Genomic DNA, 20,374 nt, shown 5'->3' with positions numbered 1-20,374 from the left:
AAGATCGCAATATATATTAAGATTTCCGATTGATGCTTTGTAACTAAAAGGTTGTGACTGAGTATAGAATTAGCTGATGTTAAAATACACTTTAATGAAAAAAGGTTGCGCAAACTTATCGCAGACTGTTAGAAGACAGCTTCTACTATGACCAGGATGCAAGAATCTTGACCTACGCGAAGTTGTAAAGGAGACAATAATGTAATTATTCAATAAACCTAATTATTGAAAAAGATGCTCATAATCTCAAAATCAGATAAATTTCTTGCGAGAAAGGCAACATGGATATTGAAGAGATGGATATTATTTTAGATAAAAATTCAACCTACAAGTCATACAGTAAGCAACAAACATATAATTTAAAAATAAGATTGCTTGAATTCCGGGAGTAAATACAATCATACATTATTGAGAAAATGATATCTTTAAACGCACCAAAACTGGTACAAATCTCCAAGGGAATTATTTATTTGAGTTCATTTTTTACTAACAGTTTTCAATCTTATCCAAAACCCCTTCTTTCAAAATATGACCACAGATTATTATACTGAATAAGATTTGCAATAACACCATAGAAATACACAAAATATTGCGATGATTTACAGAAGTGCAAAAAACCGATGGTACGGATAGAATAGAGACTACCGGTGCGCAAAGACGACCGATCATTATTTTACTCACATGGAAACGAACGACCGGTGCGAAAATGGGTGGATAACGAAACTAAAAATCGTTAACGACGTGCTGTTGCGTGTGTAGTATGAAGCCCATGGGTGGGCTTGGTCTAAGACCAAGCCCACGCGTGGGCTCCATACTACACACGAAACAGCACGTCGTTAACGATTTTTAATTCCGTTACCCATCCATTTTCGCACCGGTCGTTCGTTTCCATGTGAGTAAAATAATTATTGGTCGCCTTTGCGCACCGGTGGCCTCTATTCCATCCGTATCATCGGTTTTTGCACTGTAACATTGCAAATCTTATTCTGGCAAATAATCTGAGCAGTATCTTGTTTTTTGAAGGAGAGCGTTTTGGATATAAGTCAGAACTGTTATTTGTTATGTTTAAAGATAACATTTTCTCAAGAATGTGTTATTGGATTTCATCCCGGAATTCAAGTTTTTTTAACCTAATAATATGATTGTGACTTAATGTTCGGCTTGTAGGTTGGTTTTTGTTTATATCTTCAATATCCATGTTGCCTTTCTCGCAAGATATTTATCAGCCCGCAAATAATATATCTGAGTTTGAGCTTTTGAGCATTTTTTTATATTATGGTAATTATTACGTAATAACATCTCTTCCAATTACTTTATAATTTTCTGGATATGTGTTTAAAATACATTTATAATGTAATTGTCTCCTTTACAACTTCGCGTAGGTAAACATTCTTGGTCATAGTAAAAACTGTCTTCCAACAGTCTAGATTTATATCGGTATGATTTAAATTTTCTTACAAAAAATATCTGCAGTTTTTCTGTGATTTCTGGATTGAGTTACATAGGATTCATTCAATTACGCAAACGAATTGTGGGAGGGGGAGTTGGTCTAGCGCTGTGTTACGTTTCACATAAAATTTCGATATTTCACATACAAAAGTTGTTACGTTTGGGGAGGGAGGCGATCTAAAATTGCAAAATCTTGTGTTACGTAATATTAAATATTCAAATTTTGAATGAATCCATACCCATAAGTATCTCTAAACAATCGGAACTACTTTTATCCAATCTAATCCAGTACGAGGAAGCACCCTGGAAAGTAATTGTGCACGAACAACTAAAACTATCTATTTTTTAGTTTATTTTACTAAAAAGTAAGTATATCGTGTAAACTTTCTACCAAAAATTAGGTTGATTTCTCTTTTTCTCCCACCGATGTTGTCAAAAACAAAGCGAACTGCATCGACCCACTTGGGGTACTTTGGCCCAATATGCCAATTTTGGGTAAATGCCGTTTTTGTCAAAATTGGGTTTAAAAAACTTATGTTTGGGTTGAATTTATCTGCTCTTAAGTATATTTTTTGCTGGAGTCAAAGGCAAACTACCTAGTGTGAGTTTAATCTTTTTACTCAAATTTGAGTTATTGGGCCAAACTATGAGGTTGCGTCAAAAGAGCTCAAATTTGGGTAGTTAGGCGGCTCCGTGTGTAAGACCATGCTCAATTACAGTCCTTGTCAATATTGATGATTGCAGCGTATCAGAGATATGATACATGTATCAAAGTAACTGAACTGAATCACTATTCAATATAACTGCCGTAATTCTGCAAAGTGACGTAAGCGCCAAAATTTTGATTTTCATTTTATTTGCTTAATCGATAAAGACTAGAAAACTCTTTCTAATAATATAATAAATTCAAATAAATAACCTCAAATGACCTTATAAAGTCAATAAAACAAAGTGACGTAAGCGCCATTTCCACAACAATATGACGTATGTGCAATCCTTGCGAACTCAAATGTTGTGGTGACGAGAAAAAGATCCTGCTTTAGTGGCATTACGATGTTTCGTAGCTCGATCTTTACCAAGATTCTTTTAGATGCAATCTGGCCACTAGGGTGTTCTCTGGAACATCCGTAGAAGTGACCATTTGGAATATACACAGAAGTAAACATTTGGTTGCAACTTCAACTTTTTTTCGAAAGAAGAAATTAATGACAAGAGAATGGTATTCCATGTCCATTCCATGATCCAAAGCGTTTAATTAATGGTTTCTGGATATTTCGGCACACCCACAAAATAGGAAATTTCCATTGAAACTGATATTGAGACGATTATATTGTTGATGTAATAGATATATCAATGTCGTTATTATAGCGTGCTGTCCACTGCTTCGTACCGTGGCTCAGAAGGGTGACCAGTGAGAAGCAATATCGTTACAAAGGAATAGAACCCTGGAGCCCGGTTGAGGCTCAGCACGTCCGGGCAGCCCAAGCCGCAGCCCTGAGGCTCAAACCGTCCGCGCAGCGCGTTGTAATAATAACATCCCCACTGAGCTGCTTCCCAAGATCCATCCGTGTTGACCACCGACTGCCCAAATTACAGAAATCGCAGTGCAGATCCTTTTGATCAGTCGAATATGTTGTAAGAAATACCAAAAGGGAAGTCAATGTTTGACTGATAGCGAAAAACTATCCAGTGTCAAATTCCCGCTTACTCAGATGCATCGGATGGACATACGTCACTTCGTTGTGGAATCAGTGGAAAAAAAATGGCTGATTCCACAACAAAGTGACGTTGGTAACATAACTCAAGCAGAACGATATTTTCACTAAAAACGCAACGTTGGCCATATTTTGCCATGAACTACGCATGTTTTGTACAGATTAGGTTTTTAAAATGGGTGCACATATCCAACAGACATCCAACTTCAAGAAAAGCTTCGTCCTGAAAAATTTACTCTTTGGCGCTTACGTCACTTTGCAGAATTACGGCAGATAAGTTCTTCAAACATAAGTTTGAATACGATCGGCTGACGGTGCAATTTAGAACAATCGTAACTACTTTTAGGAGAAAATCAATACATTTTCGATATGTATGATCGGCGAAGAAAGGAAAACTTTATTCAAAACATACTTAATCAAAACTTGTCTGTTTCATTCTATTATTTTTATTGTCACTCTATCACTATTGTATGTCAGATAAATTGTTATGTTTTTTATGTAATGATCTATGATATTATTTCGTTGGAAATTTCAAAGCAAGAATAAATATCAATATTTGATACAAACTAAAATAAACTACCTACACAAAACTGGAAAATCATTCTCTACAAACTATATGAACTGAACAGGAACGATTGTCAACAAATCCCTACTCATATTCTTTCGTCTCCTCTTTGCGCTATCCAGAGAGTTGAACGCGAGAGAACGCACGAGCCTACAGATAGAGACCGTAGTTTGCTTGTCTCTAAATACTAAGCCCCGTTACGAACCGTACGTAAAATTTTCGTTTTGGAGCCCTTCTTAGCAGCGACCGGTGCGGTTCGCGTCTTTGTTCGCGGCTCTACTTAACGTTAAAACGCTTGATGGAGCCCATGCGTGGGCTTGGTCTAAGCGTAGCCAATTCTAACGGTTATATGTACAAAATACATTCCCTTAAGGCACCCTATTTATTTCACCCATAAGAAGCTAGGAACGCTTCATAGAAAATCAAAACGCGCACCATAAAGAATGAACATACGTTCCATGAAAATGTGCAATTTTACCCCTAAATAATCGAAAATCATCCTTTTTGGAAAACGTACGGTAAAACATAAAATTGGCTCATTAGAAGTGCAACTTTGCATCCATAAATAAATCAAAAATGCACCATAATAAAATATAAATGCTACATAATGTTCTAATTCATGCTCCATTAAAAATGAAAATTATACCCATAGAAAAATGAATATTCTAAATGCACAGAAATATCTAATTGCACCATAAAAAATTAAATTTGCACCATAGAAAACAGATAAATGATCCATAAATGTTATCAAGCTGCACCAGGTAAACTATGAATTGCACCATAAAAAAATGAAAATTGTCCATAGTGTCCATATTGTTATAATTCAAATTCGATAATTAACACTACTTCACATTGCACTACTTCAGTGGTGCAAAAGTTCAAAGCTATGAAGAATTTTCAATTGTTTATGGACTAATTAATATTGTTTGTGGTGCAGTTTGATAATTTTATGGTGCAAATATCTGTTTTCTATTGTGCAATTTTGATTTTTAAGATACAATTTACATTTTCTATGAATCAATATTTAATTGTCTATGGGTACATTTTTATGGAGAATTTCAAATTTATTATGGGGCATTTGTATTTTATTATGGAGCCTATCAGTATTGTTTATTGGTGTAAAATTGTACATTCAATGAGAAAATTTCATGTTTTACTGGTATATTTTCTCAAAAGTATGGAACGTTTTCTATTATTTATGGGCATCATTGCACATTTTTATGGTACATTTATTCATTCTTTATGAAAAATTTTCCATTTTTCTCTGGAGCATTTGCAATTTGCTACGGTTGCAATAACCTTTTGCAATCTTCTTAAAATGAAAAGATTTGCACGGTTTCTCCGTTTCCCCCTTTATCAAATTCAAAACATTACGAAAATCATACTATTCATACGTGGATATTCTGATTGCCGTATATTTTTGAATTTTCTTCAATGCCAATTCATCTGCACAGTGGGCCTCGCTATTTTAATTTGTGAGCTTCGTGGCCATTCGGTTAGGTGCGTCAATCATCTGGCCGTTTCGAAAGCCTTGGAGTGTGGGTTCGATTCTCGATCCAGTTTGTTTAAATTTCTCCACTGGACCTCTGGGAGAGTGTTGTCCGTTGTCACATGTTAGTAATTGCTCAGTCTGTAGATTCTCGAACGGAAATGCTCTTGGAAGAATCCAGAATCTGGATCCAAGTTCCCAATCCTCTCGGATGAATCTCTGAAGAAATTTTTCTTGGAATAATTTCCGAAAGAATTTCCTTTGTAGGAAGTTTTTTTTTTTTTGAAATGCTTCTAAGAAGAATCACAGAAGAAAATATTCTCAAAGTAATCCATAAATACATTTTTGTTGGAAAAATCTCTTTCGAAATCTTCCAAGATATTTCTTCAAGATAAATCTTTGAAAAAAAATGACGAAATTCTGCTTGGATTTTTGTTTGGAAAAAATCGACTAAATGTTTTCTGGAAGAATCTTCAAGTTTCTTCTAGTAGCATTTTCTAACGAAATCTTTATGGAAGATTCTCTGGTGCAAAACTTATTGGAGAAAGCTCAGAAAAAGTCTTTTACGAAATATAAAAATTCTTAGAAAAAAAACTTGATATTTGTCAACTTTCAGTCACAGAAAAGCGTTGATTATTTAAGATCATCACCAACGTTTCGATCCTATGGTTGGGACCTTCATCAGGGCTCGATGAAGATCCCAACCACATGATCGAAACGTTGGCAATGATCTACAACAATCAACGCTTTTCTGTGACTGAAAGCCGAAAAATATCCAGTTCTACGTATATCCAGTCATACCCCGTGGAACCCTAAAACAAACATTTGGAAGATTTTTCAAAAAAGTGCTCCTGGAATTGTTTCCAAAAAAAAAGAAAAAAAAAATCTTTTAGAGGACCAAAGGCTGAAAGTCTCTTAAATAAAGACAAATCAATCACTCAATTTTAGAGGAGTGTTCGTAAATACGAAAGGCATCTTCAGATAAATTTGGAGGATTTCACGTGGCAGGAACAATCGTCGAAGAAAATTCCCTAAAGAAATCGTTGAAGGAATTTGTGTAAAAAAAATCAGCGAATATTTAATTTGCTTTCAGATAAATTCGTCCAAAACTCCCTTAAGAATCTTCCAAAAATTTCCTCATTCAAACTTATTTGAAATTTGTCCGTTGATATTTCGATTTAAAAAAATCTACGTACCTTGCGTTTATGGGATCTTTTCTTGGAAAACAAATTTTAAAAATGTCTCCTGGAGGAATCCCTGAAAGAATTCCTTCTAGGAATCTTCGTAATAAATCCTCATGGAAGATACTTTAATACAAATCCTCATGAAGAAATCCCTTAAGGAAGTACTCTTGGATATAAGAAAAAAATACCGAAAGAACCTACGAAAGAATTGTGCTTTGATAGTTCAATTTTAATTTAATTTGGCTCATTTCTAGAATAATTAACTAAATTTACGTTTAATTTCTTTAATTTAACGTATTCAACGATTTTTGTATACAAAAATAGTATGTAATGTTAATACATTCCACCGCATTTAAAAAAAATTAGGCAATTTTTCGTTAAGTTTTAGAATGTAAATTTGATCAAATATGTGTTGTTCAATGTGTATGCAGTAAGTTCCATTTAGGTATTATGTTTCAAATAAGCCAAGAAGAATTAAAATTAAATGAAAGATGACAAAGATATCAACAAATGATTTTTCCATGTTTAACGATAGTGACCCCAAACTTTTGGCCGATGACATCAAGAGTTAATCCACTTAATAACTTTTTTTCTGGATTTTTTAGCTTACTTCGGCAAAAAGCAATTGAAAGCTAAAATAAAATAGGTTATATTACCGTTCTTACCTTAATATTTTGTCAATCCAATTTCCAGCGACACTGCCGTAAGTTTATGTTCATTTTTTAGAAAAATTGGCAACTTTGGGTTAAGCTTACATACAAATATTTTTGTAAAAGTTTCACCCAAATCATGTTCAAAGTTACTTTGACTTATTATCTTTTGAAGAGACCTAGGGTTTGAAATCGGTCGTAAATTGGCGAAGATATGGTCCTAAAAAAATGACATGTTTTTGAGAGGGTGACCCCAAACTTTTGATCGGGAGTGTATATGAAGACTTTGACCATTTCTTCACTTATAATCTTACTCAACGTTTACAGGCTATCAAGAAAGCCACCATTTGATTCATCGCTTTGACATTTATTTTGTTCACTGTTATAATTCCGCTATTTGGTGTGCATCTTGCATGGGTTTTTATCAATTGTACGTTTGACCACTTCCTGCGGGACACCTGGAACCGATTCCGGTTGTCTCAAATATGATCTGAGACTATGTTCTTATCAACTGTTCATCGAGTTACCTAGCAAGCCGAAAATTAATGTGATCTGAGGCTATTTTCTTGTTAATCGTTCGGTTTTTGAGGAAGCCATTACAATTTCTAGATGTGGCCTGAGATTATATTCTTGTTGACCGTTCATCAGATTATCAAAAACGCCGCTATGGTTTGGTTCCCTTATATATATTACCACCAAATATGATCTGAGATTTTTTGCTAGCTAATCGCCTCTCATGTTACTGAATTCGTCATTGATAAGTCGCATGTATTGATTCTCTTTTAGATCTAACCATTTCTGGCGGGACACCCGGAATCGGTTCCGTAACACACTGATATAGGTTGCGTCTATTTTCATGCAACTGTTCATAATGTTACCTAAAAGACGTGATTTGAGGTATTCCAAGCATCGGTTTGGTTTCACTTCCGACCCGGAACTGGTTGCGGAACATTGCCGGTAGTATCTTAAATAGTCTGAGCCTATTTGCTAGCCAACGTTTATTAGGTTATCAAAAAAAAATAGCGCTTTGCTGGGTGGCTTGCATAGTTTTGGTTCAATTTTATATAGCCTCTTTTGGAGGGAAACCCGGAACTAGTTTCGGCACTACTGGCAGTCGCTAATGTGGTCTTAGCCTACTTCCTTGATAACCGATCATCAAGTTGTCCGAAAAGCCGTGATTTTGTGTGCCGCATGTATAAGTTTTATTCACTTTTATATACGGTCACTTCCAGCGGGACACCCGGAACCGGCTCCGGTTCCAGAACACTACCGGTTTTGATATGGTCTGAGACTATTTTCTTGCCCCCTCTCATTAGGTTATCAAAAAAGCCGCGCTTTGATATGTCGCATGCAAGGATTTGGTTCATTTTTATATTTGGCCACTTTGGGGGGGACATCCGGAACCGGTTCCGGAACACTACCGGTTCAGATATGGTCTGGAAATGATTTATTTTTGCTATCTTCACATCAGGTAACCGAAAATGCCGCAGTTTGATGTGTCGCATGTATGTGTTCGTTACATTTTTATGTATGACCCCTTCATGGGGAACTGGTCCGAAACACCTAAAAGTCAAAACTTCGGACCGTTTCTACCGATCCGAATCATTTTCAATAGGAAACAATGGGACCAGATTCCGCGTCGAATGAACTCTGTTGAGGTTTACTGCCAAAAAGTGATGTGAGTTTTTTTGTACACATACACACATACATAACCTCAATTCGTCGAGCTGAGTTGTTTGGTATATAAGACTCGACCCTCCGGGCCTTCTATCAGAAACTCATTTTTGGAGTGAACATATAGCCTTTCCAGTACACTTAGTGTACGAGAAAGGCAAAAAATTGATTAGTATTCACAGGGATTCTTCATAAGGCAAACTATGAAGGAAAACCTTTTGGAGAAATCGCAAATGGAATTAATCTTAAATGGTTTTTTAAGAAATGAAGGATCCTGAGAAGGAATTCCGCTCAAAAAAATTTCCGAAGAGATCAATTACAGAGGAATTACCGAAAAACAATCTATGTAGGGGAAGCTTGGAAGAAATTTGTCTAAAAAGAATGGCTGAAGCCATTACTCTTGGAGGAACAAACCAAGCATGTCCTAATGCCAGAATCTTTTAGAGAATTTTCCGAAGAAAATCTCTTTGGAGCTCCAAAGAACACTATCTTGATAAAATAGCCAAAGTAATTCCTTTGAAAGAAATCTACAGAGAAATTTTTGCTTGATATTTTTTTTTTGTAATAAACCTTCTGTAATATCTGAAAGAATTTCCGAGACCATTGCCGAAGTGTTCGTTTATGTATCATAAAAAATAGCTAAAGAAAAGGAGTGAAAAAAGATAATTCGGGCTCGCCGGTCGGAAATATTTCGGGTGGCGACATTTGAGGGTTTTAGGTTCGCTTATGTCCGCGTTCGATTAGGATCACATCATCACTGAAGAAAAGATGGAATTTTATCGGTAAGTTTTTCGATGATTTATAAAACCAAGCTAATCGTGTATTTAATCAACAAGTGTTGAAGGATTTGTCACAACACGTCACGGCACAAGTTTCTAAATCAGCTTTTGTTATAAAATATTAAATATTTATTCCTTCATTCATCAAATTCACATTTAAGAGCGGAAGCTACTCTTAAGCTCCATTTGTTGGTTCCTAGTGTAATTTCGATAGTTCTGACGAATCGCAGAGGAGCAACTACAAATTTTAGGGTCATCTATCTAAAGGAATTCCAAACAAAAATTGAAGAAGAATTTTCCAAAGGGATTACTGGCAGAATTTTCGAAAGAATTGTTGGTTTAATTTCAAACGTAATTGCAAAAGGCATTTCCATAGAATTTGTTGGAAAAATCTTCAAGGAAATTTCCGATGAAATCCCCGAAAGGAATTTCCCTAAGAATTATAAAATGAAAACCCGAAGGAATTGTTAAGAGATTTTCTACGAAGTTGCCGAAGAATTTTTAAAGATATTTCCAGAGGAACTCAGAATAAAAAAAATGGCTGCTGGAATATGCAAGATATTGTCGAGGAGACTCCCATTGAGAATTTACCAATTCGATTTACCAAAGCAATGATCAAATGATAGCTACAAAAATTGCCACACGAATCGATGAAAGAACTCCCAAGGAAGTTGTTGAAGTAACTAATGAGGAAATTGCCGTTGGATTTTCAAAAAAAAAAAGCCAAAGAAATTTCCAAACAATTCCGTAAAAGTCATATTCAATGGAACTGCCGACTGATTTTTTAAGGTAATCGGTCGGAGCCCGTGACGCAGTTGGTCACACGTTTGCTTCATAAGCAGATGGTCATGGGTTTGATCCAAGCCCTGGTACTTTCGTCAGTTGCTCGTCAGTGAGAGCAGCTGTCACTGACCCTCTTCTGAGCCCATGGCTCAAACGAACCCGGATACTTGGACATCGGCGAACCGGCAACTCATAATGAACCCCCAATCGGACTGGAAAACGGAACAACAGACAGCCACACATGAACATCCTCGTGCTCATCATTCTACCATGATAGGGTAGAAAGTAAAAGCGGCGCAACGGCAACCAGTTCGATATAGTACAATAATTAGAATAGAATGCATTTAGGCGCTGTACAAAGTGTAAGTACATCTTCCAATTGGAATCGCTCACGCAGTGCCCTAGTGGACAAAAGGGCTGTAAATTAGGTTGAGTGATTGAAGGGAAAATAGGGGAAATTGTGTATTTTCGGCAATTTTGTTCTCTTCGTCATGGGGGTGTTTTTGAAACCTGATGAACTCAAAGTTGTCCACGAATCCTTCCCAACCAAGCTGAGTCATACGACCAAATTTCAGGAAATTTGGCCGACAAAAACCCCCCATGACGAAGAGAACAAACCTGCCGATAATACCCATCGTCACCCTAGTTGTTAATGGAATTGTGAAATTAAAATTTTAAAGAAGCTGCCAAGGAAAATCGGTAAGAAAATTCAACAAAACTTGCGGAGATTTTTTTTTATTGAAATGCCGAAAGAAATATCCAATTGTATCACCGAACTATGTTTCAAACGAATGATCGTAAAATTGTTAAAGAAAGAAATTTCCATGGAAACTTCAATGGAAATATTAGAAAGCCTTACGAAATTACCGAAACATCTCCAAAATAAAACACTAAAAAATTGTACTATTCACCTTTATTGAATTGTGTGAAGGTAAAAAAAAATAATGCGAAGAATAAAATTCATCAAAAATAAAATAAATCAAAAAATATATAACACAAGTTTACAGCATTTTTGAACTCGGTAAGCTGATGATCATTTTTGGTGTAGAATCATACTCTGAGTTCCAAAACGCGAAGGAAAAAAATTACAGTAGAGCGGAAATTTCTCCGACTTTCCATACAAGGTTGATGATTTGAAATCGATTTTTGTTCTATTTTTAAGTAACGTCGCTCATTTCACACATCTCATTCTCCGTAATCAATGCTACGATTGAGCTGATTTTTTTACTGTAACCCGCCTACATATGATATGTCAAATTAACGTTGAGAAAGAATTTTAAGATTGTTTTTTTCTTATTGAAAAAAATACATTTCTTCATATATTTTTGGAAATTTGGCTAAAATTTAAGGAGATCGTCCCTAAAACTCGTCAATATCTTGAATTTCATCAATCTGACGCAAAACCTGCATTCAGATGATTGAATGGTATTGTATTCAGCTCTTAATTTATGGAAAAAGATTTGAAATTGGTTGAATAAAACGCAAGATATTTGAATTTTAGTAAATTCCATATTTTTAAAAGTTGTAAAACTCGATATTGAGCTAAAACTCAAAAAGTGCTCTACAGTATGCGGCAGGAAAAAATGCGAAAGTGTTTTTCAACTTTCGTTTCGTTTTCGTCCATTTGATGTTAACAAATCTATGTTTCAACGTTCCATGATGTCTAATAGGCTAGTTTTCTGAAAAGTTAATTGAAAATTTTCCCATTTTGGTCATTAACCTTTACAGAGCGGTGCCTGAAGCTGAAGACTATCAGAATTTTCAAACCGCAGAAAAGCACACAGGTCGCTAAATTTCGTATCTGATAAAACAAAATGTTTAATTTTCTCCACAGTATCATCAGATATATGTGCTTATTTTATCTAGTATGTGAAACTACATGGCTCTGGATCAGTGTGGTCTGGTTGTTCATCGAATTTAAGCTAATTTTGTTACTGTTATAGACATTTTGTTTAATGACCATTGGGCGCGCAGTTTATTGATACCCGCACATAAGGCTTACATTCCCAAGTAACAATTCCATCGCTGATTGGTTTTGTTTGATTTTTATTAATGTTTTATAACAGCAATAATTAAAACTCACAGTTTTATGACTGCTTTTATGAAAACCACTAATAAAATGTTTTTTTTAGTATACTTGAAGATATCCATAAAGACAGATTTTAAGAGTAAACAAAACTTTCCGATATGTAAACCTTCTGGCAATCATTATTACCGCAATAAAACTGTTAATACTCTCAACAGATGGCGATCCGTTCGATTAGTAACGACATCTGTTGGTGGAAAAGCAGAAACTACGACACTGCTAGGTTTATTGCGGTCATCATAAAAGTAAACTTGCTTTCGTTTTATTTTCGCTGATTATGGTCGTCGCCATATTGAAGAATAAGCTTACGTGAATGAAAAATAGTTAATTTTGCTTAAATTAGCAATGAATTGGTAGTTTGCAACCATTTTCATAACATGCTCACATAAATAAACTCTCTCTGCTGAGTTTTCTTGTGATTCGGGATAGTTTTACTAAATTCACAAATTGATTTATTTCATTCCAAGATGATAATATTCACTATTTTCGAAGCGCATTAATTTTATGATTCTGCAACCCCAATATTCACGGTAAATTTGAATGCGCATAAGCCTACCAGCACAATAACTACTAAAATACTACTTTGAAATAATCGCTTTCTGCTTACAAATGATGTATCCTCCTGAACTTTACTGCATCTTGAGCTGTCATAGTTTTTGTTGAAAAGAAAACAACAACAATCGAGAAAAGGAAATATTTTAACTAGGTTTTAAAACGGGTTTATTGCTACTCTTAATGCGGTTTGCAAAACCTCTCCGAGAGTGGTCCACTTAGCCGGAAGATACTCTTAAAGAGGTTATCAAGAGGTTTTGATGTATGATTCAGTTTTATTGCAAGTTTTATAAAATTGGTCATGAAGATCTCTTGTTGAGCCGAACAAAACCTAAAATGTTACTTGGGATTGTCGCATGTTAAACATCAAATATGTTCATTTTTATTTTTCAGTGCTAGTACATAGACATTGACTGATACACTGTCATATATATCCCATATTTAGCGTGTAATAGTCCCTTGAACTTTTCGCATTTTTTCCTGCCGCACCCTGTACTTAAAAATTTTTGAAGCACGGTTTCGAAATCAGTACTAAACTGTGCTTCAAAAATTTTGGTCGTTGACAGAAGTTCACGACTTTCGTTTTATTTTGTAAACTAGTGTAATTGAATGAGTTTCAAATCCGATACTCGCACCTTCGTTTTATTTTGTAAACTAGTGTAATTGAATGAGTTTCAAATCCGATACTCGCACCTTAGGGATGCTGTTTGCTTTTCAGTGTTATTGCAAACACCACTAAAGCCATAATTCATCATTGCGTATATTAAGGGAGCGTCCATGAATGTCGTAGCCGTTTTTTGGCCGATTTTTTATTCCCTCTCCCTCCTCGTAGCATATTTTCCCATATCAAATACCTGGCTCGTCACACAATCCCAGACTCTCCCCTTCCCCTTGAAAACTACGTCATTTATGGACGCTCCCTTATGTGTATTTTAACTTAAGCCAATTCCTGGTTCTGCACTCAGCGATATTCGTTTAAATTTTCTTTATTTCATCCTTTTTTGGCCTTTCGATCTTTGGTCCATCGGTCTTTTGACCTTCGGTCTTTTGATTTTCGAACTTTCATCATAGATTCCTTCCTAGACCATGAACAAAAACCGAAGAATTGAAATCAAATAGATTTAAGATAAGCTGATATCCAATTTAAACATCAGTTTGCTCTGATTACAAATCATGATATCGATTTGCGATCATTTTATTGCTGGACTCTGTTCGGGTTTTTAGTGCTTACACCTAGTCATCTTCCGCCGTGCGATAAATGTGTTGCTTGCTACAGCCAGGCCCGTATCTTTATGGGACCGTATATTTGATTAGGGTCATCTCCTCGCAGCTAATTTGCATACATAGACTTCTTGTGGATATAGATCGGTGAGGCGTTTTTGGCGGTCATCGTTCTTCATCGGGCGAAAGGCGATGGCTAGCCTTCTTCCGAAATGTTTCTTGTCCGGTAGGTATTTTGGCCCAAGGAAACGGTTTGCCAGTGACAGTCAGTAGAACGTACTTTTGCCAAAATGGAAAAAGAAATGGAAGTTTGGGATTTGGTGGAAGTCGTTTTAAGGATATAAAAACTAGAGCATTCTCTGAAGAGATCACATCAGTCCTCCGACTTCGAACGTAGATAGATCTCAGCGAAGAACAAAGAGTGCACTCTAGAATTCTACGAACTGTTCAGCAGGCCTGCCGTGAAGTGTTCAGTAATGAAGTGTTTAATCGTGGTAAGAAAAGTGAACAAAAAGACTGTTACTCCAAGAACTCTGAAATGTGGCCTGAAAAGTCACTTAGTGATGTGCTTGAAGATATGCTAGAACATTGTACCAAGTGAAACTCATCAAAGAACCTCTTTCGTTGCATCTTTGTAGTTCTCTGTGCTGACGTTGGGCTGTGCTTTGGCGCAGAACGATGGACGCTACTATCCGGAGCTGCTGAGGGGCAAGTTCGACGATGGACAGTATCGTCCGGATAATGCTGGTTCTTATCGTCCTGACGGTGCCGGTGGCTTCGTTCAAAGAGGATCCGGTGGCTTTGGAGGTCAACGAGGATCGAGTGGTAATTTTCAGATCAGATTTTTTTTGTGAAGAAAGATGATCCTCAATTCAATCAAATTTTTTCACAGGATTCGGCTCTGGTACCCGTTTTGCATCATCCAATGCAAACCGAGCGAGGCCCAGTGCTCCAGCGAAGTTCACTCCAGTCTTCTCTCAGCAAAGCGCCCCAGTGAAATTCACTCCAGTTTTCGCCCAGCCTAGTGCCCCAGTATTTGTCCCAACGTCGTCCACTTTTGGTTCCAGCAACAAGAATAGAGGATTCGGAGGCTCCAGTGCATCCCGTGACGGTGCGGACGGTGTCAAGGAGGATACCCGTGAGATGAACGAAGATGGCTACTCCTATCGCTTCTTGACCGAGAACCAAATTCAAGTGGCCGAAACAGGACGTATCGAAAACCGTGGATCCGATAATGAGGTGCTGCGTACCAATGGATTCTACGAATTTGTCGGCGATGATGGTGTTCGCTACCGAGTTGATTACGTTGCTGATGAGAATGGATTCCAAGCTCAGGGTGACCATCTGCCAACTCCACCTCCAATCCCGGAGGAAATTGTTCGTGCTCTGCAGCAGCTGAGCCAGAACTAAGGAGTAAGACATTAGACTTTTGGTGTATAGTTAAATTTATGCCATACAAAATAGATGTCTATTCCAGTGCCATATACTGTAGTCTAAATGATAAGAAATAAATGAAATATTTATTATAAAAAATAGTAATGTCTTTACAATTTTCTTTCCGAGGCTAGATTAATGTTACCGAAGTTAGGTTCTTAAAGTATGTGGTATCAGTCCCTGAAGGTGTAAAGTAAATAGTATTTAGAGGACATAAACTTGTAAACTAGTAAGCTGGAAGACGAGGGACTGGTATTTTTTCTCCACTTCTGGAAAATGGGGATTTTTTTTTATTACCGTACGGGTTTGGGTCGAAGGGTCTAAAATTTTCAAGAAACTTTTTCCACAGGCAGGGCTCATGGATATTTGAACAAAAAAAATAGAAAAATTCAGGGTCGCATATTTTTCTGGAAAACTCAGGTGGAAATTGTTTGTTTTCCCCTGACACTACTTATTTTGAAAAATCATAACTCAAGAACGAAGCATCGTAGAGATACAAAGTTTTTTTTAGAAAATGAAAGCAAATTTTCTCAGAAATACAAAAAAAATGTGAACTGGAAATAGTTTTCCACAAAATTTACCACAGTCGAGAAACTTCGTAAAGAAAAGCCGGAAATACTATGCCCGAACTCGTGGAAAATTTTCAAAAAAAATATTTTTGGGCAATGATGCAAATTGTCACCTCACTAGTGCTCATCACAACTCATCAACTGTATATTTATCGCGTGCGATTGAACTGTGCACTGATCAGCGATGACCAGCAGCAAAGAGGTGGCAAAACGAACATGATGTAAATCACAAACGATTTTGCACACATCTGACTGTGCCGCCACACGCTCGCCCGAACAGCCGAACCATACCGAATAGGTTGGTTTGCGAAGCTACGGCACGAACGCTCGAGACGCACACAGAAGCAACATTCGCATGTACCGATACCATACTAATAAAGCTTCCAGCCAACGATGCTTCGCGATAAGCTGTCGAAAAGCATCGAAAGCGATGAAAAGAGATGCTTGGCTAGAACGCAACGGCTCAACGGCGAAAAGGAAGAGTCAACTATGCTCATCAGTGTTGAGTCCGTTCGTTTGCTAGTCGTATGGGAGGTTGATTGAATAAAGCTAGGAGGGGTGAAAACGTATTCGTTGTCGAAAGCAAATCGCATCATTTCGCGCATGTTTTCATCAAATAGAAAGCTTGTTTTTGGGAAGGTTATTTTATAAGCTTTAATCGCTGAAACTTTTGGAATGCACATTTTTTTTTTTTCGTTTATGAGTTATGGCCAATTTTGTTGGAAAATGTCCAAATGTGCCATTTAAGCATTGTTTTTGAAAAATCATAACTCATGAACGAAGCATCGTAGAAACAAAGTTTTAATGAAAATGAACGCAAATTTTCTCAGAAATCCAAAAAATTATGAAGTAAAAAAAAAGTTTTCCACAAAATTTTCCACAGTTAAGAAAATTCATAAAGAAAAATCAGAAAACTATGCCCAAACTCGAGGAAAATTAAAAAAAAAATTGAGAAGGTAATTTTATGAGCTGTGATCGCTGAAATTTTTGGAATGAATTGTTTTTTTCGTTCCTGAGTTATGGCCAATTTTGTGAAAAATTACCATTTAATATAGGGGGCCCGTGGCGTAGTGGTCGTTCACTTCATAAATGGATGGTCATGGGTCCGATCCTAGCCCCGGCACTTGCAATTTTTTGTCAGTTGCTCTTCACCCCGAGAGCACTTGCTCTAATGAACCTGGGATATAGGCCAACGGCAGCTCTTAATGCAACCCCAATTGAACTGGAAAAGAACAAAAGCCACCCGTCAACATCATCGTGCTCGTCATTCTACCGTGGATAGGGTAGAAAAGTGACAGCAGCGTAAAGGCAACCAACTCGATATAGTAGAATTAGAATAGAATACATTTGGGCGTTGTACAAAGTGTAAGTGCAGCTGCCAATTTTTAGCGCTTTTAGTCAAATAAATAACCCTTATTGTAAATTTTGAACCCTCCCATGTTTATGGAGGATAGAAAACATGATATAGAAAAGAACTACTTAGAGGTACTTTGAGAAATTGTGTTAACTTTCAATAAACTCAACGTGATCCTTAGGGTGCTCATCTTGCCCCGCCCTACCCTATATGACTTGATAATGGCACCGTGGCACCCCTCCAAGAGGTCCTTTATGGATTCCACAGGGTTTCCATCCAAGATTCCTCCATTGAATCTTTTGAGGTTTCTTCACAAATTTATGGCATGATTTCTCCAGGAGTTTTACCTATGTGAGATTCCCAGGGAGTTCTTGATGATTCTCTTGGGTTCTTCCAGGAGTTTCCTTTGAAATTCCTTAAGAGATTGAGGCTGTGATTCCTTTAAAAACTCTTGTCAGAATTCTTCCAGGAAAAACTCCCGCGATTGTTCTGGATATTTTTCTGGGATTTCTTATGAAATACCTTCTGAGGTTACTTCAGGAGTTCCTTAACTTCATCATCTTCCAGGTATATTATCCCAGATTCTCCCAAAAGTTTTTTTTAATGTCTGCAACAGTGTTTTTTTACTTCCTTTCGGTATTCGTGGGAATTCAAGCAATTTTATCCGGGATTTCTCCCAGAGTTCTCTCGGGAGCTCTTCGAGAGTACGTTCTGAGATTCTTTCAGAAACTCCTCCCACAATTCTGTCCAGGATTCCTTCCAGGAATTCTATGTGAGATTACTTACTGAGTTCCTTCTGGGATTTCTTCAGGAATTCTTTCTGAGATCGTCTGAGATCGTTCTAGGTATCCTACAAGAACTTCTTCAGGATTTTTCCCAGGAGCTCCTTCTGAGATTCTTTCAGGGAGTACTTCTGGGATTGCTTGAAGTATTCCTTCCAGGATTGTTGCGGAAATTCCAACAGGAATTTCTTCCGGGAGTCCTACAGAAACTACTTCTAAGGTTCTTCAGGTCATTTTTTCCAGGATTTTTTCGGAAATTTCTTCCGGGATTCCTTCGGAAGCTCTATCAGAGATTTTTTTCTGGGCTTCTGTCAGACATTGGCTCTGGAGTGCCTTCAGGAACTACTTCGTGGATTTCTTCGTAAACTTCTTCCGGGATCCCTTTTGGTACTCTTTCTGGGATTCCTCTTGAAATATATTCCGGGAAGTTCTTCTACAATTATTTCAGAAACTGCTTCCAGGATTCCTTCAGGAGCTCTTTCTAGGAGGAACTCTTTTCTAGTTTCCTTCAGGAATTTCCCTGAATGTTTATTCTGGAATTCTTAAGAATTTCCAATGAGAGAATCTTTCAGGATTTTATTGCGGAGTATTTTGAAAAATTTCTCCTGCAGTTTTTGTTTACAGAATTCCTCGTGAAGTTCTTACACGATTTCCTTGAGGAAATACTGCAGCAAATTCCATCTGGTTTTCCTCAGAAGCGGATGGAATTCCTGGAGGATTCCCAGAACTCCATGAGAAATCTAGAAAGACATCGTTTGGAGGAATCTTAAAAGGATTCCAGGAAGGAGTTCATGAGATGGAATCTGCTAGAAATCTCAGAAAAAACTCCTGGAAAGACCTTAAAGGGAACTTCAAAGGGGATTCCAAAAAGAATCTCAGATTCAGCTCCCTTAGGAATCACAGAAGGAAATTCTAGAGGGATCGTAGAAAAAAATGTGGAGAAACCACGGAAGAATTCTAGGAAAAATGTCAGGAAAAATTGCTGGGGTGATCATAGAAGGAGTAATTTTGGAGGGATCTCAAAATTAATTTCTAGAGAAAATTCGGAAGTTTTTTTTAAATCCAGGAATTCTCAGAAGGCATTAGTCAAGTGCAACTGGAAAGAATCTCTTAAAGAATCCCGTTAGTACTTCCTGGAGACAGAGCCTCTTTAGAAATCTCCTGGAAGAACCCCAGAGGGAATTTCTGAAAGAATCCTAAATAAATCCTCGGAAGAATCTCATCAAAAAGTCTCTGGAAATCCCTCAAATTCTGGAGGAGTTCTGAAACAAATTTGTTGAGAAACTGCGAAAAATTCCTGGGATTCCACAGGTCCAAAAGGACCTGCAGCGGTAAAACCACGCATGCCCACTGCTGTGGGGGAAGGGGTTCTTCTTCTTCTTTGCGGCTCTACGTTTCCAATGAAACTTGGCCTGTCTCTCTTCAACTTAGTGTTCTTTGAGCATTTCTACAGTTATTAATTGAAGGGCTTTTTTACCTGCCATTGCATGAATTTGTATATTGTTAGGCAAGGGGAATGATACACTATGCCCAGGGAGTCGAGAAAAACTTCCCGACCGGAACGGGAATCGAACCCGCCGTCTACGGATTGGCGATCCATAGCCTTAACCTCTATAGGCTAACTGACTCAGAATAAAATAACCACAGAAATAAACAAACATCTGCAAAATCTATTTTTCCAGCACGATACTATACATGATAACATGTGCAATTGTTAAACTTTTTTGATACATATTGATCTGAAAGTTATTCACTTGTGAATAGGTCTCGATCAATTTATTTTGAGCAGTTTTAGCATACAGCTTCTCAGCATAGTTTGTTAATTTGTGCACTTTCATAGCCATCTTATTTAAATTGTATGCTAAACACACCACTTGTAGGTACTAACAAATATTATGTGACCAGCACGTTGAAACCACAAACCAAGTAAATCAATGACATTTGCAATCTGAAGATCCCGGACACAAGCAGGAATTCAAATGTGTGTTTCAAGAACCAGGTAATAAAATGACTAAAATTGGAAGCGGTCTTCCAAAAATAGCTCATCTTCCAGCTTCCAGAAAATCAAGTTCTTTCGCAGCTTCATCC

General features: G+C 37.1%; 2 protein-coding genes across 2 annotated transcripts in view; both read left to right on the top strand.

The window, feature by feature from the left end:
• The window catches only part of LOC109420716 (larval cuticle protein LCP-30-like), a 28,888-nt gene extending 13,217 nt beyond the window's left edge, over positions 1-15,671 (top strand). The window contains exon 3 of the mRNA XM_062850270.1: positions 15,040-15,671. Coding sequence (XP_062706254.1) covers positions 15,040-15,557 — 518 coding nt within the window. The 3' untranslated portion in view covers positions 15,558-15,671. The remainder of the gene's footprint in view (positions 1-15,039) is intronic.
• Positions 1-20,374, top strand: part of LOC109419854 (uncharacterized) — a 53,352-nt gene that overhangs the window by 31,341 nt on the left and 1,637 nt on the right. The window contains exons 8-9 of the mRNA XM_029853685.2: positions 14,786-14,972; positions 15,040-15,524. Of these exons, the coding sequence (XP_029709545.2) occupies positions 14,786-14,972; positions 15,040-15,524 (672 nt within the window). The remainder of the gene's footprint in view (positions 1-14,785; positions 14,973-15,039; positions 15,525-20,374) is intronic.

This window comes from Aedes albopictus, chromosome 2 (genome assembly GCF_035046485.1).
Source record: "Aedes albopictus strain Foshan chromosome 2, AalbF5, whole genome shotgun sequence".
Classification (NCBI taxonomy): Eukaryota; Metazoa; Arthropoda; class Insecta; order Diptera; family Culicidae; genus Aedes; species Aedes albopictus.
Note: the sequence above shows the minus strand (reverse complement) of the source record. Positions and strands in the feature narration are given on the sequence as shown.